The sequence below is a fragment of the Lepisma saccharinum genome, chromosome 5 (genome assembly GCF_977018435.1).
Source record: "Lepisma saccharinum chromosome 5, izLepSacc3.1, whole genome shotgun sequence".
Lineage (NCBI taxonomy): Eukaryota > Metazoa > Arthropoda > Insecta > Zygentoma > Lepismatidae > Lepisma > Lepisma saccharinum.
This window is the reverse complement of record NC_139233.1, coordinates 46,339,545-46,362,301: the sequence shown is the minus strand read 5'-3', so window position 1 is coordinate 46,362,301 and position 22,757 is coordinate 46,339,545. Positions and strand designations below refer to the sequence as shown.

The following is a 22,757-nucleotide window of genomic DNA, read 5'->3' as shown; positions in this document are numbered from 1 at the left end:
TTTTAGGGGGAGTTTGCTTTCATCACCTTGCCTTTTCCCAGAGTTCTTTACATCTTTCATTTGAAAAATTTGATTTTCTCAAAATTTCAGGAGCATCTCCTCCCACCCTGCATACACCAGTACAGTACACCAAATATTTGTGCTGCAGTTGTCTTAACCAAAACTAGTTTGTTTGTATGACTGATTCAATTAATGTTTCATACACAGAGCCGTAGATAATGAACATACAATTTAATGCTTCCTGCAACAAATTCTCCTCCTATACTCAGAGTATTTCATAGTCAAAATTTTCTGGATTGTATCTAGAGTGCGAAATGCACATCCTGCGACAAGTTAGAAATGCACATTTTACATTGCATATTTTTCTGTTGTATTGGGTTATTTACAATGCGATATTTAGTACAGTTATTATACAGCACAGGCAATAGACGGTACAGTCAGTATTTCTAATAGAACAACATCGTTAAAATGATACACCTCCAAGAAGAAATCGAAAGGGCCAAGTCCCATGAAAAGGTTGGATGGGAAAAAATTGGAAGCAAAATTGAGATGCTTGATTTGTGGGACAGAGTGCTTTCCTGTTGAAGATGCCGACGGTACCAGCATCAGTTGATTTTCTTTTACCGATACCAAAGATTTTCAGTGGCTAGAAAAGCAGGCAAAGGCAACAGCTCGTCTCAACATTTGTCCTTTTTAAAAGTTCCTTCACCCTTCCTTGTGACAGATTGGGAGACCAGCACAGGAAGTTCCATAGATTTTCCTAGAAACACTGGATAAAAACCCACCCTCCTGGGAAGCTGATTGCAAGATCAAAGGCATGGGTAGTCACCCAAACGTGACTATGAAGGCATGTAACTGTTTAGTTAATGTTGTGGGAAATAAACCATTGATTGCCAATTCTTGCTTGAAGCTCGTGGTCGTTAGATAGATGCATGTTTTTAATCCCCTGCTGCACTAATGCCGGGTCAGGTAGTTGCGGAGTTCTTGGAAAAGAGAGATGAAGGTCACTTGTGAAATTAGCTTTGTTTTATCTAAGTTCAAGCGTGAATGGGAATCAGCAATTTATACTTATCCTCTTCAATTCTGTCTTTCGTGTTGTTCCGCAACACTCCACCCTTACCGGGCCGCTTCTGGCAGGAAAAACCCAAATAAACAACTAAAAAGGCTCGTTAGTCCTGGGTTCCCATCCCGTTCCTCACCAGAGCGCTCGGAACCAAAGAATCAATCACAGGCAAGAACTTACTGAAATTAATGTTGCAGGGTGATTGCTGAAAACTCGCAGAAATGGGCTTTATACATTTATTTACAATTTAACAAAACAAGGCTCGGATTCTTCCAATAATTCTCTAAGTTACATTATTTACATTCCTCTAATGTGAGCCCCACGGCAGAACTGCCAAGTGGAAAGCTGAGCATCGGCAGAACTGCCTCGGGATGCTTTTTCTCAAGGGAGGCCACTGGAGCCCGAAGATCGCTCTCCCTTCTGCTATCCAGTTCAAAAACACACTCTCCTGGTCCTCTGACACAGGCCATATTTATACTTCCTCCCGCGTCGCATGGGGGAGGGCTGAAAGTTCAAACCTTATTGGCTCTTATAAGCTACACAGAACCATGGAAGAAACCCAAGCATACAAATTCATACACAATCACAAAAAAGAAACAAAAAAACAAATACTGTTTGTAACAGTATTATACTCCCCTCACCGAAAAAAAAAAGGGCTTACCCAGGTAAGTCTGTGAGTCCAATGTCCTGGTGAGGTTTGCCTGAAAGAAATAAAAACACTAACACCGTCCACTTCACTTCACTTCACTGACTTTACACTTTCCGGAATAAGTCTCTCCGAATGTTCCTCACTGCATCCTGTGATCTCTGGAACCGGTGACATCCTAATTCATCGTCGTGAAGTCCAATTCCAGGTGTGGGCTGTTTGACATCCATGGCAAGGACGTCCTCTTCCAGGCTGCTTCCTTCTTGTGAGGTTCTGGGATCGAACCTCTTCCCATCCACTCCTAGGGTAGGAGTAATATCCAGCACGTGAATTCGCGGCACTTCTCTGCTTAATTACTACAGAAAGTGCAACACTCGCGAGTAAATATGCCTCCGAATAAAAACTTTTAACTAATGGAGATTTCAATTAGAACTGTCCCTTTAAAGAAACTATTTTTAAGGGATGCGGCAAAGGAGAAAAGACTGGTTTGTTATGGTCTACCCAGCTGTTTCCCCCGAAACTCCATGGGGTGTCTCTGGGTCAGCTGACCGTTCTTCCCGGCACCTTTCGTTTCCACCAGAAACCGTACGTCACGCTTCGGGCATCTTTTCACCTGGTTGTTCACTGCTAATGCGATCGAATCCAAGTTTTCTGACCACCTGCTGTGTTCTGTGCAAAACTTGGCTATCGCACTCTTTACTGTCTTAGTTGCTGCTTCTGCGAGATCTGCTTGTGGACTGTATGGAGTAATGTGAACGGTTTTGCAGTTGATAGTCTTGAGTACTTGACGAAACAGGCGGCTACGAAACACACTTTGATTGTCACTGGTAAATATCGATGGAAAGCCGTAAAGGTGACAATATTTCAATAAAGCGTTGGAAATTGTCCTAGCTGTCACTGTTGTCAAAGGTGCCAAAATTATCTGTCTTGTGAAAGAATCTTCAATGAGAAATACGTAGCGATAACGCCCCTTAGAACTGGTCGGAAATGGTCCAAACAAATCTCCGTACAATTTCCCTCCTGGGCGTGGCTGATTGCGACTTCTCATGAATCCCATCTTTTTAGAGGAATCTGGATTGTATCTCAAACATTTGAAGCATGATCTGCAGTAATCTCTAACATCAGAGTAAACATTTTTCCACGTAAACTGTTCCAAAATCTTGAACAGCGTCTTAGCTGCCCCTAGATGTGCGGCGTGAACTTCGTCATGGGATATTCGCAGCACTTCCGGTTTCAACGAATCCGGTGTCCAAATCTTTTGCTGCTGACCAAACACAGGAAACATCCCCTTCCCTTCTTCAATGTTCCTGTAGAGTATTCCATCTTCATCCAGGTAAGAAGTGCTCAGATGAAAATCGAAAACTTTCCTGTTCAATTTCTCATCCAATTGAACTTCCTCTCCCTTAAGGCACGCAATTAACAAAGACAAATATGAGTCCTTCTGTTGCTCTCTTGCCCATAATCGCTTATCTTCCAAGTTAATATTGCCGGTTGTTATTTCATTTACTTCCAACTTCTTTGCATTAGGTTCTATTGCTGATTGAGTGCAACTGTTGATTTCGCCCCGAAGCTCAGGTGTTACATCACCAAGGAGTTCAACAGAAGCGGTGTCAGGGTTGTCTCTCAAAAGACGCTTGAAGAAAACAGAGCAATACAATTCTTCATCTTCGCTGTTCCGTCCATCATCCGAAGTAGCAAGTGACATTACATCCTCCTTAATGTCCACTAAGGTTACTTTCTCTCGTTCCGTTCCCTGCGAAGCCGAAGTACCGGGACTCGAACCAGAGTCCTCTCTTCCCAGGCAAGTAGGCTTCTTCCTCTTCCTCTTTTCCTGGAACTTACTGAATTTCTTATTCACATCCTTCAGATCGCTAATCGGAATATGATCTTCTTTTTCTTTCCTCGCCGATAAACTTTTCTTTTTCCTGACTTTTTCGGCTCTGGGGGTTTGCAACTCTTCTTTGTCGCGGTTCTCTTCTACGTGAATGACAGTGGAAGACAGGAGGTTACTAGTTTTCTTCTCTTTCTTCCCAATTGTGTCAAAAGGAATAATATTAATATCGTCCCTCTCATTCAGAAAAGCCCAACCATTCAACGCGGGTGCAATTAAAATCTTCGCCCTGGCCATAAAACTTCTACCGGCGATCAGGTCATTCTGGGGATTCTCCAAAACAAAGAATTTCTCTCGAACCCGTTGACCATAGAAAGTTACATTGAAAAAGACGTGTCCCACAGTTGTTGTTTTCCCTTCAGCTAACTGTACATTCAGCTTGCTATGACGTAATTTCGCCCCCTTTCCTTCTAATTTCCGAAATAAAGACAAACTCATGCAGGATATATTAGCCCCGGTATCCATATACATAGGGATCTGAATTCCATTTATTTCTCCAAAAACGAAAGGTTCCTGAATTTTACTATTTGACATCTTTACTTTTGTCGAATTACATGCGCGTCTCACTGTCACGCCCTGTCCATGACGTTCTCTTGACTCTGAAACATTATCTTTCCTTGCAACTTTGTGAAAACTTGCCAGATGTGCAGTTGATTGACAAATATAACACTTGCGTTCTTTGCCAGACATTCTTGGGTGGTCAGTCGCTTTTGTCTCCCTCGAAACAGCAGGGGGTTCCTTCCCTAACCTAGAATATTTGGCAGGATCCAGAACATGTAATAGATCCTCCCCCGCGGCGCTACTCGCCCCTCTAACGGCCACCAGCCCCTCGGACTGAGGAGGTGTGGCGCCTCTCAAGGCAAAGTTAATGATTTCCTGTTCTGTCTCATACTGAGGAAACGTAGCGTTTTCCAACATCTCTCCCTGTAGCTTCAAAGCATACTCGTGAAGATCTTTCATGCTGTTAAAATTCTCACATCTTAATCTCTCACAATACACAGGGTTACATTTACGCCGAATAAAATTAACCTTCTCTTCGTCTGTAGCGGTGGATTTTGCCCTCTCGAACCATCTATCTATCTTGCGAATATAGACTGCCAATGACTTGCTCTTTAGCTGAAAGCGAGAATCCAAGAATCGCTCTAATTCCCGTTCGTGATCCAACCCATGAAAATTCTTGAGCAACAAATCCCTGAATTGCACATATCCTTCAAACGGGCTTGCAAAATGAAAGAATTCCTTCGCTTCTCCTTTGAACGCTAACGGAAGGTGATACAGCAATAATTCCTCTTCATTTATGCCCAAAAGATCCCTGTATTCATCCAATTCATCCAAAAAGCTATAAACTTCCATCCCTTTTGTTTCCCCATTAAAAATCGGTAATTGTACTCTAATGTCGTCTGGAAGAATCCTCGGCCTGTTTGTTACTCTTGCATTATTTCCTGTACCCATTGTTCGAGTCGAACTCGTTTCCTCAATAGCGGACGGCAACGTAGATTGAGCCCTTGTCAGCATTTCGACCCTTTTACAGCAACAGTTTCCCTTTCTTTGCCTGTGTCCTTTCACACAAAAATCCAAGGACGAGACCCCAATAATTCTCTGTTCCGCAATACTCCACCCTTACCGGGCCGCTTCTGGCAGGAAAAACCCAAATAAACAACTAAAAAGGCTCGTTAGTCCTGGGTTCCCATCCCGTTCCTCACCAGAGCGCTCGGAACCAAAGAATCAATCACAGGCAAGAACTTACTGAAATTAATGTTGCAGGGTGATTGCTGAAAACTCGCAGAAATGGGCTTTATACATTTATTTACAATTTAACAAAACAAGGCTCGGATTCTTCCAATAATTCTCTAAGTTACATTATTTACATTCCTCTAATGTGAGCCCCACGGCAGAACTGCCAAGTGGAAAGCTGAGCATCGGCAGAACTGCCTCGGGATGCTTTTTCTCAAGGGAGGCCACTGGAGCCCGAAGATCGCTCTCCCTTCTGCTATCCAGTTCAAAAACACACTCTCCTGGTCCTCTGACACAGGCCATATTTATACTTCCTCCCGCGTCGCATGGGGGAGGGCTGAAAGTTCAAACCTTATTGGCTCTTATAAGCTACACAGAACCATGGAAGAAACCCAAGCATACAAATTCATACACAATCACAAAAAAGAAACAAAAAAACAAATACTGTTTGTAACAGTGTGACTGCTGGTATCGGCCAATGATAGCTATTTATTTCCGCCGAAAGCCGGCCCCTATGGCGGAGTGGCACATCACTCTACGATGCCTGGGTTCGAATCCCAGCCTTGGCATGGATGCTTTGGAGTGTACATTCATCAATTTCATCACTCATCCCCATCTTCACAAATCAGCCAAAAGTGGCACAAAAAGCGAAGTAAAATAAAGAAAATCAATCAATCAATAATTTCAGCTGAGATAGATTGAGAACATACGGCTTTGAATGCCAGTACTAAGAAAGATAAGCTAATCAGGACTGGACCTACATTTTAAAGTGAGACTTGAAGCACTATGTGCCTCCACTGAGTATCGAAACCACGATCTATTGATTACAAGGCGATGGCGACACCATCGGGGAACTTTACTTTTCATCAAATGGACGTACCATCATTCTTTTTGTTATTCAATTTTTTACTTCTTTGACATTAATTTGCTTGCCATGACAGTTGTTTTTACACAAATTTTAGCGGTCTTAAATACACATAAGCTAGATGATGAATATTTGCTTTTTCTGAGTTTATAGTGTCTTTTTACTATTTATGTATTAACAATATTTTTAGTCAATATAGAAAGAACAAAATAAGTATTAACGTTGTCTTTCCTCAGTTTCTTAGTCTGTGGTTGCATACAACAATACTCCATACGCATCAGAGAAATTAAGTACTAATAAATTAATTTTCATATTATTACAAATAATTATATTAACATATTAAATAGAAACAATTTTATTATTATATTTCTGAGAAACTTGGCTCTGACTGGCTCCCCAAATTATATTTCTAGATATATCCTTAGCGATGTGACGAGTTAGTATGACTCGGTAACTAGCCTTTGTAATTTTATACTGGAATTATACAAGTATCGGTATTGTTATTGGTGGGTATCAGTATTGGCTCATCTCTATTAATATCCACACAAGAATTAAACTTTAAATTTAGAACTTAATAAGAACTGGCCACTGTCCTCCTCCCAAATAATATTTATTACCCATCTCTTAAGCCAGTCTCATAAGGTAGTTAAGTAGGTCCTCACTTCCTGACCTACCGCCAACTCGAAACCATAAGATTTCTTATGTCTCTCACAATCCTTAAAATCGCATCTTTAAAAATGGTGACTGCAGAAACATGCAAGTTTAGATGCTAATAACTGCTGAAGATTTGGGAAAATAATATCTGTTAAAAGAAAGAGAGAATAACATTGGCACTGTTGAAAAATGCAGCACATGTAAACCATGGCAGTGAATGTGAGTATATAACATATATGTTACTGCAAGTTGATATACCACTTTACGGACACGCTAGCATAAAGTTGCATTACCCATATATTATGATAGAAGTTGCATATAATAATGAAACCCTTCTCCTACGGTTTTGAAATATATTCCCCAATACAAACTAGTAAAATAAATTACATAAACTTCACAACATTCAAAGTGCGAAAATTGTGGTGTTTACATTAAGTTACCATATTATATTTATATTTTATTGACACTTCTTTGCTCGTAAAATACTTATTGTGAAATTTACTTTGAAGTCCATGAAGAACTAATTACAATTCATAATTTATATATCATTACAAATCTAGCAGATTTAGCTACTGCTGTGCTACACACAGTACAATATATCTGTTACAGCCAGCCAACAAACCAGAGAGTACACGTATACATATCTGGCTGTTCAGTAATGTTTACTTTAAAATAGTATTCGCGTCGGTTGTGGACAGTAGGAAATATAGACATAATTCTGATTGGTAGTTCTATGGTGTTAACGATGGATTTAGAGACGGTTTCTAATTCTGTCGGGAACTGAATAACAGAATTGTTAAGCAAGAAAGATAGAAGTCGATCACAAAGTGAGGACGTATCTACTGCCGTGTGAAATTGGCATTAGCAGTATATTAGCAGTAGACGAAGTGATTATTACATGTTAACGAAGTTCAACTTCTGTCCAACGCTGAATCTTTTATTGTCCAATTTCCATCACAAAAAAGTAAATAAAAAAATCCTCCCCCCTCAAAAAAACTGTGTAGACGCAACCTGCCTGTGGGCATCCCCGCACTACACCTAGTGTCAGAAAGTGCAGCGAACTAGATGGAGCTAATATAAATGTTTTTGGCTCCAGTATCCCTTTCTACACCCAAAATTTCAGGAACATTTCAAATATTTTCGTGAAAATATTTTGTTCCTCATAACCAACAGCGTTTGTAAATACGAGGGTCACTATTTATATTTTGAGCCTAACAATGAAAAAAACAGGAATTTGGCATTGAAAACTGCTTTATTGTTTTTCGAAGTATTCTCCTTTATGGTCAATACACTTTTGTATTCGTTAGAACCATTTGTCAAAGCAGTTTTTCCAATCTTCTTGAGACACCTCCATAATATGGTTTTTGAACGCATCAACGGCATCTTCCGCCCACGAAAATCGTTGTCCATGCAACTTATTCTTGACATTCGGGAACAAGAAGAAGTCATTGGGTGCCAAATCAGGACTGTACGGCAGATGACCCATCAATTCGATTTTTTGACTGTTCATAAAGTCGTTGTTAGACGAGATGTGTGACAGTTGGCATTGTCTTGATGAAGAATGATCCGACGGCGTTTGTTTGTTTTCCGTATTTGACCGAAGACCTCTGGCAAGCAAATTGTTGTGTACCATTCAGAGTTGACCGTTCTATGTTCCTCTAAAGGCACAGTTGCCACATGACCAGTTTTCCCGAAAAAACAGGCGACCATTTGTTTCGATGTGCTTCGAGCGCGAACAACTTTTGTGGGATTGGGTTCATCTTGAAACACACATACAGTCGACTGCTGTTTACGTTCCGGCTCATATGCATATATGCATGATTCGTCACCTGTTACAATCTTATATACATCTTTTGAAGCACCACGATTGTATTTATTTAACATTTGTTTGCACCAATTGACGCGAGGCGAGCATCTTTTTGAGTTTTTGTCACATTGTGTGGGATCCAACGAGAACATACCTTTCTCACAGCTAAATGATCATGTAATATTTTATATATGCTGGTGGAACTAATGCCTATGGTTGCCTCAATCTCACAGTATGTCACATGACGATCTTGCAGTATTAGGTTTTGCACAGCATCAATGCTTTCTTGAACAACAACTGATTTTGGATGACCTTCGCGAATCTCGTCAGTGAGCGAATGGCGGCCACGATTAAATTCGTTATACCAGCGTTTCACAGTGGCAAAGGATGGGGCTTCATCACCAAATGTGGAAGTAAGTTGATCGATGCACTCTTGTCTTGATAATCCACGTCGAAAATCATAAAAAATCATCGCACGAAAATGTTCACGAGTTAATTCCATTTTATTGTTGTCGCGCAATCTCCAAGGCAACATAAACAACACAAATGAAGCTATTGACAAAACATTTGAAGTACGTTATGGTCAATAATGCCAGACGATTCCGTGCAAACGTCAAATCGCGCCTAACTTCAATCAGTGTTGCCAAAGCTCAAAATATAAATAGTGGCCCTCGTAGTGTGGAAGTTAATTTAGATCTACGTGCTACGAAACTTAAGTTGTTTTTTTTAAATTAAAAAGGTTTTTCACAGCTTCTATGATAGCGGATGATGGATTCATGTCACAGGCGCACATCTGAATTTTTTTCTTTTTCTTCTTATGATTGACTTGTGCAATGGGAACATTTGCGATTGCGATATGTTATTTGTGTGACATATTGGCAGGTTGGACATTTCAGACATTGGATCTCATTTATGAGACTTCAGAAATTGGAATTAATTATTTCTTTTTGGCAACTGCAGGCCGTAAAGGGGAGGGTTGTATTTTCTAAATAACTTGTGGGATGGTACTTGTTTACTATCCGTCGGACAGATTTCTTCATTTCTACAGAAGGAACTACGGTACTAGTTTACTATCCTTCGGACAGATTTCTTCATTTCTACAGAAGAAACTACAGTAGAGCATCGATTATCCGAACGTCGGTCAACCGAACGACCGCTTAACCGAACTGTGTACTCGCTCACTTTCAGATATCTGTAATGAAAAAAGTACGTGACTTAGCTGCTCGTAAGCGTGTAGGCTTGCTTAGACAGACCAAAATAAAGGATTTTTTTAAACGTTAATTTTGTGTACTGTGTGTATTGTTCATGCAAAATGCGTATGTAATATGTACATATTTTTGTTTAATAAACTGTACCACATACTATATATTCCTACTAAAGTTGCCTTTGTACGTTACTTTGTAATACATACTTAAAGAGATGCCTGTTTTTATGAATAAATTTACTGTACAGTACTTCTTTTTGGCAAATAAACATGTACAGTTCGATTATCCGAACAAACCAGTTTTCCGAACACCCATGTCCCCCAATTACTTCGGATAATCGACGCTCTACTGTACTTACTGTAATAAGTTCCTGTAGTATTGTCTAACATCTGGAAGGTGTTTTGTGCGATGTGGGAATGTTTCATAGTGGAAATTCATGTTGTTCGTTGAAAATTAATTCTCCATGAACCATTGGCGCGTGGATAGGTTAGTTCTGTTAGGTTAGGAAACATAGTTAAAATTTGGTGTTGTGTTAGTATCAGGATCTAGAAATTGGAAATAATTGCGAACCATTGGTGCTAGCCCCACGAACCATTGGCGCGTGGTTAGGTTAGTTCGTCTCAGGCAAGCGAAAAAGCCTATCAGAAAGACGTACTGGTAATGTAAAAAATTGCAAGTAATTTCATCAAAACAACGTTGATACACCTTCAGAAATGTTCCGCGAAGCAGATACGTACGAACGAATGTCAAAAATTGACGAAACAAAAAAATTAGAGGTGTCCGAAGGATAGCAAATTTTTACCAGCAATGTAAAAAAGTGCGAAATATATGATTTGTAGGTGTCAACCCCATACTATAGTAGTACCTGGGCATGAACCAAGAAAGGCACCTTCCCACACTAATGAAACTTTTGCTTTCCAGTGTGTTGATAGATACTTTTAATTGGCAGGGATAGTATTCTTTCCTTTTTTTTTCTTTGTTATGAAGAGAAGGATTTTTTAAAATGATTTTAGAACCATGACATTTCATTAGACCATACATATAATACTTTACACACTGACGTAGCTAATACAGAATGTATAAAATACTGGACTTCCTATTTTCACTACAAATAGCTAAAACTAGGACATTCAGACTTCTTGACAACATAGCTCTATAATTACGCCAATGTTTCGTCCTGGGCAAATTTTCGCATGGGGCAAAATTCATCTCACAACACTGAGAATACTTTAAAGATTGATTTTCATCATAAGAGAAAATACAAGTAAAGGGTGCTACTTACATGCTGACTACTAGTTAGTTCGTCACCGAAACTCCTGTCAATATTACCAGTATTTTCACATCTCCCTCGACATACCACCAGATTTTGCAAACAAGTCCAGCTACAGCACCAGCATGCTTCTTCTTCTTCTTACAATATTCCCTGAATATATATTTATAAATTTTGAGGATCTTTTATCTATTCTTGCTATGTTGTAAACAAATGTAAGTTACACATTCTTACACAAAAATTATGATTACTGAAGTATTATGGCGAAAATGTTTACATTTACAATTTCAAGAAAGCGATCATATCTAGGGGTGTGCGGGATCTCGAAAAGTAAGGACCGGAAACGGAAAAAAAATTCCCGTCTCAACCCCGACTTCGGGGAAATGACTTCCCGAATTTTCGGGATCCCGAGTAGTCGGGGAATACTGAATGGTCATTTTAAAAAGTAATTAATTTTTGACGTTTTCAACATTGTAAATGTCTGGAACGTATCGGAAATTCTTAGTTTTTGTACCAGAAAAGCAAAAACATTCACTTAAGGTGAAAATGACGTGTGGAATTAGAGATTTCCAGAGCTTCGGGAAATTTGGAACATTTCCTGTCCCGTGAATTTTTTCCGTCCCGAATGTAGGTATTTAAAAAATTTCCCGTCTCGATACGAACAATTCTGTCCAGCACACCTCTAATCATATCATCGCGGTTTCTAATTTAGAGAAAGTGATGTTCAACATCGTATACGTGATTAGTATTCCTACAATTCGAAGTTTATGTCAAGCAATTTAGGATAATGTTTGGCAGTGTCTGCTGCCACGTTCTTTTTCTGCTGGAACCTCAAAAAAGATGCGCGTGGCAGCAGACTCGGTCTTTGTTTTATTGTGATTTCATCATGATATGTATGCAATTACGTCTGTAACACACACTGTTAAGTTTTAGCGATTACTTACACAAAAATGATTTAAGATTAGGTCCATTAGCATTCTTCTAATAATAAACCTAAATGCTCTCGCAGTTAGGTAAGGTTCTGTTAGCATTAAAATAATATCGCTAAATGCTTTCTAAAGAAAAAGGTTCTAAATTACCTGTACATTCATTTCCACTAATCATAAACTTGCATTTCTCTCGTCTTAATCTGTTCTTAAGATTTGTAACATCCTCTTAGCAGACGAATTACGTGGCAGCAGCAAATTTGATGCTTATTCTTACTGCTGACACGTGCGTGGCAGCAGACTCGGCCATAATGTTTAATGTGTGTCGGAATGCCATTTTATTTCATTTCTTCAGTAAAGGAATAGTGTTGTAGAAAATATATAAACGAAGTTTGGTGTAGTGGGTGGGTAATCTGTGAAATAGTCTGGCTCCTACGGATGCGCGTGAGATATGTGCCTAGAAAGTTGGTGAGCGGCATTCCGATCTACACATTCCGCATCAAGACTAGCCATTGTCTGTAGTCGTCAGTAGTGATGTTTCGTTGTTGATACTGGTGAACAACATTGCAGTGGCGCGTGAAGAACTACATTGCTGTTCGTTGGTAACTGTTGATTCACAATTGTGTGTGCAGGAACCAGCACGGTCCGTATTTCGCTGGTGTCATGGGTTTACTCTCGGAAGGCAGTCCATTGACTTGGGAAGAGACGAGATCACTGGCAGATTATGTAAGAAGTCACGGAGTCGTACAATTCATCAATTTGTACAAACGGGTTCGAGATCGGCAAGGTGATATTTTGAAGTGGGGAGACGAAGTGGAATACATACTTGTGAAGTTCGACCATGAAATGAGAGCTGCTCGTGTTTGTTTACGTGCATCAGAAATATTGAATATTTTAGAATTGAAAGCTCCTGATATGTGGAGGCCAGAATATGGAGCTTACATGCTTGAAGGTACACCAGGTAAACCGTATGGGGGACTTCTGGCTCATTTTAATGTTGTTGAAGCTAACATGCGATACCGCCGTGAAGAAGTAGCCAAGTTATTAAAGGACGGCGAGGTAGTGTTGTCTCTAACTAACTTTCCAAGACTAGGATGTAGGTTTTTCACTAGTCCTGGGCGTCTTCCAGATCCTAATCAAAGTTGTTCTAGGTCATTATTTTTCCCAGACGAAGCTATTTACCCTGGACATCCACGATTCAAGACGTTGACAGGAAACATTCGTCAACGCAGAGGAGAAAAGGTGGCAATAAACATTCCAATATACAAAGATGTAAAAACTCCAACCCCCTTTAAGGAAGATTTCAAGGAATATGGAGATGATGGTGAAGCCGAGAGAGCAAGTTTACCAGATCATGTGTATATGGATGCAATGGGTTTTGGAATGGGATGCTGTTGCCTTCAACTGACATTTCAAGCTTGTAATATTGATGAAGCAAGAACTCTATATGACCAATTAACGCCATTGTGTCCCATTATGTTGGCCCTCTCTGCTGCTTCTCCATTCTATAGAGGGTATGTAACTGATGTTGATTGTCGTTGGAATGTAATTTCATGCTCTGTAGATTGTAGAACAAGAGAGGAACGTGGATTGGAACCTTTAAAAAATAACAAATACCGCATCCCAAAATCACGTTATGATTCTATAGACTCGTACATTTCACCAAGTGGGGAGAAATACAATGACATACACCTGATCTATGATGAAAGTATTTACAAGCAGTTACGTGAAGGTGGTATTGATCATCTACTTGCCCAGCACATAGCTCACTTGTTTATAAGAGACACAGTATCGGTGTTTAGTGAAAAGGTGCAACAGGATGATGAAAAGGACTCTGACCACTTTGAGAATATTCAGTCAACAAACTGGCAAACAATGCGATTCAAACCACCACCGCCAGATTCATCGATAGGTTGGAGAGTTGAGTTTCGCCCATGCGAAGTTCAGTTGACTGATTTTGAAAATGCTGCTATTGTATGCTTTGTTGTATTGTTAACTAGAGTTATTCTATCATACCAACTTAATTTGCTGATTCCAATCAGCAGGGTAGATGAAAACATGCAGAGGGCACAGAGACGTGATGCAGTTCGAACTCAAAAGTTTTGGTTTAGAAAAGATGTTACAACAAATGTTTCACCACCAGAAGCCACATCTTGTTGTAAAAGTCAGGGCTGCACGTCCAGTGATGAGTACACAGAAATGTCCATTGATGAAATTATCAATGGAAAACCAGGAATATTCCCAGGTCTAATTCCACTGATTAATAGTTACTTGTCTGGCATGGATGTTGACGCAGATACCCATTGTTCAATTCAACAGTACTTGAAGTTGATAAAACTAAGAGCGTCCGGTAAACTTTTTACCACAGCAAGGTGGCTACGGCATTATGTTCACAACCACCCAGGATATCAGCAAGATTCAGTTGTTTCAGAGGAAATCAATTATGATTTGCTACAAACTGTTGTAAAAATACAAGGTGGAGATATTCCATGCCCTGAACTGTTGGGCAATTGTAATTCTTCCAAAACCTCGGAGAACATTCCTAATGCTTTAGCAAAGGGTGATGACTGTTGTTGATTCCATGTTGTTGGTTTTTATCAATGTGCATTACTTCCTCTTAAATTTTTTAGTATTTCTCCTGGAAGGGTTTTATAATATTGTGGGGAAGAATTGTATTGCACTACAGATTTGCTTGCAAAAGAGAATATTAACAAGGCCAGTGTTGTATTTTTTGTACCAGCGATTTTAACTGTGATAGCATATTCTGTTATGTTTGCTAATTAAGTATTTTTATGTTAATAACTGTACATTTTACAAGCTCAAAGCTTGGTTCGTTTGAATTAAAATAACAGTAGCACAAAAGTACATTTTTCAATGACTGTAATGAAATTATTTTCACCACAGTTTATTTTTTTATGCATAGAAATAGGTGGTGCATTGAAGGATATTGTTTTCTCTGGTATAGTTGATGGTAAATGTAATTTAGACAAATACTCCACAGCTATTTTCATTCTTTCCTTTATGTCCTAGGAGAGAAAGAATTGTCAATTTTGAACCTTTTATTGGACAAAAAGAGGGGACTGACTGAAGACAGTGATGGAGAATTTGTCTACTGTTACAGTTGTCATCTCCCGTTCATACTTATTTATCTACTTGTAATTTATATTGGTTATTTTACATTCTTGTGCTGGTAATTGTAGCAACTGCTTTGTGCATAAGTAACTCAATCCTTTTTGCAAACATTTTGCCATATTGTTTTCACATTAGTTTTTAGAGTATCTTGGTGAAAGAAACTGAAATTTCTTGGATGCTCTTTTATATTTCATTGAAACCTGTGTAAAGAGGTGGTTTGAACAGGTATTGAACCTGGATCTTCAGCATTTCATACCAGCAAGCTACGAAGACAATCTTGACACTCGCCAACTAAAACTTCCATAAGTTAGATATCTATGAATTTTCTATGAGTATGTGTTGAAACCAGAAATTCACATCATGTTTCAGGAACTGGTGTGGCATGCCAGAGACTCAGGTTCAGTGCATGGATGACCACAATTTTTACACAACTTTTCATTTGAATTATGCTTGTTAATGTTAATTTTTTTTAAAAAAAATAATTAGCATTGTGGTTTTACCTACATTTCATTGACTTTTTTGTTGTATAGAACAAATTGTAGAAGCTGCACATATAATATTTAAATGCAATTCTTACTCGTTTAAAAATATTTTTTCATTTATTAATGGTCTCATTGTATGCTGTACTTCTGCAGGTTGTTTCAAAAGTCCCCTAACTAATTTGCATGTTATACGTAATCACAGTTGGGGTTGTGAACTTTTTTAAATAGTATGTAGAATCTATTCCATGCCTTATTCTTTAAACAATCACCATTGGGGATTGCACAGTTTTTAAAATACTATGTAGAATCTGTTTATTGGTCCACACACTATTCATTATGTGAAGTAGCCTACTTGTTATTCATTGCCACAAAGATGCTATCTATCCTTGCATGGCATGAAATATGATCCAAATTAGTTTGTTGTGTCAACGTATGTTTCATTGTTCAACACGAAAAATAAGTCTGCATATTTCTGTATGTTGCAGTGCCAGGTGAAATAAGAAAGAATGCATATCATGCAAGACAAAGTGAATTTCATATTGACACCAAATATATTAGAGATTGTGTGATTGTGTTTGATTTGATGTTTAAGTAAGAAGAGGTTTACTTGGAAATGTCAAAAGTGTGCACTCTGCTCTTTCCTTCTAACAAAGATCACATTTCTATACCCTAAAAAGTAATAATCTTTGGCACATTTCTGAAGCAAAAGCTTCACATGTTGTTTTTTTCGTACAGCTTATTCTTGTCAGGAGGATATGAATTGTTTTTTTGTTTAATTTTGGGCAAAACTACATCGCAATATTTTTAGAGCTATCATATTTATCTTGTTTAGGGGCTTCAACAGCAGATAGGGATGGCACAAAGTTCAAGACAACATTTTGAACTTGAGATGAGTCTTAGTGTGTCTCGCTCAGTCTTGAGTTGTAATGTATGATACTTGAAAATCAAACTTGCTTTACCATGCAATTTATTCGGCCATATCTACCTGAGTATTTATATATATATATTCTGTCAAAACAGTACCGGGAATTATTAAATAAAACGCACAATTTTTATTTATTCATCAATATTTATTTTGTCGCCTTCAAAGTAAGCCCCATTTGATACAACACACATATGCCAGCATTTTTTTCAGTCTTGGAAACACTTTTTATAGGCTCTTTCCGGTATGGCCTTCAGCTCCTACCACGAATTTTGCTTTATGGCTTCAATCGAGTCAAAGCGGGTACCCCGGAGCGGCAATTTTAGTTTTGGAAACAAAGAAGTCACACGGGGCCAGATCTGGTGAATATGGTGGTTGTTCGATGGTATTTATTGTGTTTTTGGCCTTAACTGTCGCTCTATACGATGGCGCATTATTGTCTTGTAAAATCCACAAATCTGGCCGTTTCTGACTGATTTTCTCACGCAAACGCTTCAATACGGCCAAAGAGTATTCTTTATTGACCGTCTGTCCCTCTGGAACGAATTCATGATTCACCAAACCATGAATATCGAAGAAAACAATGAGCATCACCTTGACTTTTGAGCACCTTGGACGTGGTTTTTTCGGTTTCGGCTCGTCTTTTGTCCTCCATTCTGATGACTGTTGACTTGTTTGCATGTCAAACTCATAGACCCATGTCTCGTCATCAGTTATGATGCATTCCATGAATGTGGGATCAGAATTGTCGTGATCCAGCATGTCTAAAGAGACCTGCTCACAGTACTGTTTTTGAAGAAAATTCAGCTCTTTTGGAACAAGCCGTGCAGCGACACGTCTCATGCCCAAAATATCCACCAAAATCGAACGAACAGACTCGTGAGAGATGTTAAGGTCAGTAGGTATCTCTCTTAAGCTGGAATGGCGATTATCGAGCACAATTTCCTTAACGTTTTCGATGTTTTCATCGGTTGAAGAGGTCGAAGGTCGTCCATGTCTTCGACGACCTCTTAGCCCTCCTTGAACGCTTTGTACCACTCGTAAGCCCATGTTTTTGATAAAACTGATTCAACATAAGTCTTTTCTAACATTTTTAGTGAGTCGGCACACAAAATTCAGTTTGCAACACAAAATTTAAGGCAAACTCTTTGTTCAATAATTTCGTTCATTGTAAAAATTGTGATGCACTTCTGAAGTGGACTGATTCAACCTGCTGCTGTAAACAAACTGGTTGACAGATCGCGCTTATGTTTGGCATAGTAATGAAGTACAGAGCTACCAACTTACGGAAAAAAAGATTTTAAAAAAAATCATTTGCGCGGGCCTTTTAAATTACAACAGAAGGTAGTTATATATTTCATTTATCGCAAATGCAAACCATTTTTTAGTGGCAATTGTGAACCTGTGTGGCAGGGTTGCATATATTCAAGTTAAAATTTCATGGTTTGTAGCATCAAAATCGGACATTGAAAGAGCAAGGAGTCTTGTCTCATCCTGATACAATCTCGAATAGCAGGATTGTGTATATGTGATAATTTTTTGTAAATTGTAATGAATGCTACACATAAAATCGTATTTAAATTTCTGTGAGAGGCTATTTATGAATCTTGCATAATATTAATTCTGCGATACATTTAGAAACTGATCTGCGTAGTCCTCAAAAACTTGTAACACATTGCGATTGTCCATTATGTTTCCATTCATAATTTGAATGAAAAACATGTAATTCTTGTAATTGCTAGCTGCATATTTTACAGAGTAAATTTTTATTTTTAAAATATTTAAATAGTATCAATGCTCCTGTTCAGACTCCTTTCCAATGAGACAGCTTTAAAAACAAACATGCTCGGAAAATTTAATGTGTTTTCATATAACTTGACTTATACACACACGCACACAACAGTATGAATAATCAGTTTAATAAAAATAAAATTTTCTGGTTTTCAAAGTGACTGGAATAAATAGACATTTATGGTATGAAGAAAGTACTTGAATTAAGGTGTTCTGTTTGGGCATGTGTCCATTTTTATGCAAATGAGCATACTTCAGTGTATTTTCACTGTGAAGGTGCAAAGAATTTCCACTTTCATATATTTCATTAGGATTAAATTTGTTCTTCTGTCAATTGAAACTGACAGCTCTTCTGGGTGCAAATCCTTGTTGGCTGACAATAGCTTTATATTTGAAAATTTGCAGAAAGGTTTTATTGTACATCAGCGGTGTCAACTTATTGGACCCGTTCGACTCTAACCTACCCAATAATTTACTATGTTATCATTATTATTGTTGGTGTGCAATTCAGGGATATTTCAGATCGAAGGGATGCATGCCACTTGGAAACAACCCAATCAAGAGTAACGTTTCAAGCAATAGTGCATGACAGGGTGCAGAAGCCTGCTATCGACTGGTGAAATCCTCAAGCAACCACATGTTGCTTAGGTGTAAAATCTCCCTTGTTTGTCTCACCGCCAGAGTCTGGCTGGCAGCGTTTATATATAGCTAGGCATGGCATCAACAATGAACAAGTGTCTTTATTTTCTTGAGTGAGGGATGAGTGTGTTTATTTGTTAGTTATTAAAAAATATGAAAGGTTAGTTATTAAAAAATATGAAAATGTTGGCTACAAGTAAATGGAACATAGTGCCTGGGCAAATTACTAAACACATACATTTCAAAGTTGTTCTCATGTCTCCATTGTCACATCAATCTTATGAAAATTAATGTGATACATGAAAGTGAGGATTCATGACATTTTTTGTCAAATGTTTCAGCCCACCCAATGTTTTTCAAAAGTTGGCACCGCTATTGAACAGGGTCAACCAAGTTATAAGGTGTGTTTTATAAGTGTTCTGACTAGAAGTGTGTGAAAATATCTAAGCACGTGCATTAAGGTTATTTGGAATAAAAATAAAACAGTGCAAAAGTAATGTATTTTTCCATGGCTTATGAAAATATTTCATATCTTGTTTGCTACTCGATAATTTGATAATTGTACGTGTGAAGAAAAGTATACTCGCACTTTCACAATTCATAATGCAGAATAATTCTATTTCACTCCTTTGTCTTCTATTAAAGCTACACTGGTTGTCATGTTATTTTCATAGAATGCATTGGCTATGAACAGATGTAGATCTATTGTTGTTTACTCATATACAGGTTTGCTGCGCATCTGGAAAACCTGAAAACAAGGAAATGTCCATGAGTTTTGCAGATCATCTGGAATTTACGTGCATTTTGAGAGTCTGCAAGAGAAAAAGTTGAAAAATGTTTTTCATTTCCACTTCCAGATTCGGTTCTTGTGATTCCACTCCCCAAAACGATTCAGTTCGAAAACTTTTTCCTCTCGTCCTTATGATTCTCAATCTGGTACAAAATTACAGTTTGAAATTTTGTTCTACATAGACTCTTAGGTAATATATTTAATTTTCACCCTTTTTATACTAGGCTTTAGAATAAATATCAAAGTAGAAGTTGTAGTCCAGACATACTGATAGATAACTAAAGCAGGTCGACAATTATTTTACGTATCTTGGTGTTGTTGGCATTTATATTTTGGTGTAGCAAGAAGGGAAATTTTGTTAGCAAGAATGTAGAATTTTACATAATGAACGTTAGCCTGACTGTTACCTGTTGATTCTCCATAATAGTAGTAAGTACATGAATACTGCAGACAGTAAATAGTGTCTTAGAAAATGCTGCTTTTTTGTTTCCATTTGTAAGCGCACAGCATCTGGAGAAATTTTTGTTGCATGTAGGAATTGTGTAGCAATTCTCCCACAAAGTAAAAAAATTGGTATGGTTTATAAAGTTTATGTTGTTTAGATCGCAGAGATGTGATATGGTGAAGTAATGTTCCACTGTTACGTTAGCCTGAAGGCTAGATGCAAGTGATTACAGCTCCAAGCACATTTCATGCCGGTTGTAATTTTACATTATTACATGCTCTGTGCATGTAGAACGAAATTTTCTTTAAAGAAAGTGGTGAAACTGAATATTCATAATAATTAATGCACCTGTATATTTCATTGAAGAACACGATGATAAACATGTCTAGGGAAAAAAAAATGTTGATATATGAACAGCACTGATGGTGAGTTGATGAAGTGGAAGACAGAATAGCCACTAACAAGCATCCATTGATTAATCAGGATGTGAACCCAGACTTCCTGTAAGGAATCGTGCATACAACTAAATGGCACCCGCAACTTGCAGTCTAACACACACATATATTTGAACTTTAATTTGCAGTCTAACACACACATATATTTGAACTTTAATGTCAATTAGACGTAGAATAAAGATGTAATAAAAATATAGCAGTGGACAATTCGTCTACTGTTTCTGTCGCCCTTGGGTGTACACTGGATTACATGGCTGGTAGGACACACACCATTGTCAAAAACAAAACACACCAATGTGTGTACATTATTGGTGTCAGAAATTTTTGTTTGAGTTGGGATCAGTCTGTTGATGTTAATATTACTGGACCAGTAGATATAATAACAAAAAATAGAATAACTATGCACTTCAGTATATATTAACATTCTGTAAAAAAAACAAAAAAACCGCTGTGTTGAATAAATTACAAATCTGGTGAATTGACCAAAACAGCTTCCCCAAAGTAAAGATAATAACCAGCTATCACGTGAGTACTTCATTCCACTGACAGGGCCGCTGGAGACAACATGTGCTTCGTCCTCTGCCAGCCAGAACTCGACGACCACTCCGTGTGGGAATTTTGATCTTAACTGTGAGGCTTGCCGTTGCCAACTTCAAAATATTTAAATTTCTGGATAACTTCCAAAACCCTTTGGTTTAAAATGTTCTCGAAGACTAATGTCCTGAATATCAGTTATTAGCCGTTTGTGATCTTGCTACTGTGAATACAAAATTGAATCAACTTGATCTAAACAACGTAGTAAATTTAGCTTTCTTTTCTATTCTCGCGATAATAATGCTGTGGCTCAACAGCCCGTTAGGGCCTTGGCCTATCTACCGACAGCCAGTCTCCCTCCCCAATCCTACCTAGAGGTGTGGAGATCTTCATCCAGTAATGGGGTGACGTGGTCAGCACGTCGAACCCCCAGCCGTTACTGGAGATATCCGTGACCGGGTCACATTACTCACTCGTAGCTCCCCGGTGGGTTGCCACCGGTCCTATACACAGGCCGAAAACCCAGAGACTGAACACCGCGCCTTTTCCCACAGTGCATTTCACGGTGGAGTTTGCCGTAAAGTATCAGCTATTTTATAGCACGTTCGGTCGATGAGAACGCATCTGCCGGCAAACTGGATGCAGCATCAGCGTAACTGGAACCGTAATGTAATGAGATAAGCTCGTACAATTACATTGACAGTTACAATTAAAATAACCACGTACCTTCTTACAAGATGTGTTTATAATATTGTCCTCTTGCCTCCACACATTTACGGCATCAGTCTGAAATGGCTCCAATTTCTCTCCTGATGTTTTGTTTCAATTCTTCTAATGTATGGCTCCAGGTTTAAAAGTTTGGTAGCTCGCCACGCAGACGTCATGGAAATGTGTTTCTTGTGCAAGGCACCGGAAGGATTTCTGAGATTATGTTCCCATCCAATCGTCCTCCATCGTCGTCTAGTTTCTCCTCAATAAGCACACACAGTTTCACCCTTCGCTTCTTATCAAGACCAGACCCTGTTTTCCTAAATTGGTAAATAAGTTTTCGAACACTGTCTCTGTGTGGAACGGAACATTTGGGAATTCTTCTGCAAAACGCCTAACTTCTCTACAAGAATTCGTAATGACATAAGAGTCATACATAGAAATTCGTTGTATTCAATTGTACAGTCAACGCCAAAGATAATGGTAGGCAAATTGTCCACCGCTATTTTAATTACTTTTTTATTCTATATCCTGTGTTGTTTTAAGGAATGAAACTATGTTGGTTCGAAGTAGGCACTGTTCTCTGCTTATTGACGTCATTATTTCAATGGTGGTGGACAATTCGCCAGTCGCCTACTGTTTCTTTCGCCGTTGCGTGCCATTGTCAGACTGCAGAAAAGCACCAGCATTACGTAAACTAAAACAAACCAATCTAAAGAGCTTGTTAACAACTTAACAGCAGCTATCTGTATGCAGAAGCACTGACACGTCCAGTGCCAAGGTCAGCGTGCAGCTGTG

At 38.6% G+C, this 22,757-nt stretch overlaps 2 protein-coding genes across 3 annotated transcripts in view; one reads left to right on the top strand and one right to left on the bottom strand.

The window, feature by feature from the left end:
* LOC145987795 (calmodulin-lysine N-methyltransferase) overlaps positions 1 to 22,231 on the bottom strand; it is an 80,337-nt gene extending 58,106 nt beyond the window's left edge. Inside the window, exons 1-2 of one of the 2 annotated variants that reach the window (XM_083122498.1) lie at positions 21,978 to 22,231; positions 11,148 to 11,288 (exon numbers count right to left, since the gene is read on the bottom strand). Coding sequence is in view for 1 of the 2 variants with exons in the window: in XM_083122497.1 (XP_082978623.1) it covers positions 11,148 to 11,149 (2 nt within the window). In the remaining variant the exon portion in view is untranslated. The remainder of the gene's footprint in view (positions 1 to 11,147; positions 11,289 to 21,977) is intronic. The other variant, XM_083122497.1, reaches the window with a different exon arrangement.
* LOC145987793 (glutamate--cysteine ligase-like) lies at positions 12,489 to 16,764 on the top strand. The gene has a single exon (XM_083122496.1). It carries the CDS (start codon positions 12,725 to 12,727, stop codon positions 14,636 to 14,638), a length of 1,914 nt encoding a protein of 637 aa, XP_082978622.1. The 5' UTR covers positions 12,489 to 12,724; the 3' UTR covers positions 14,639 to 16,764.
* Positions 22,232 to 22,757: the final 526 nt, after the last annotated feature.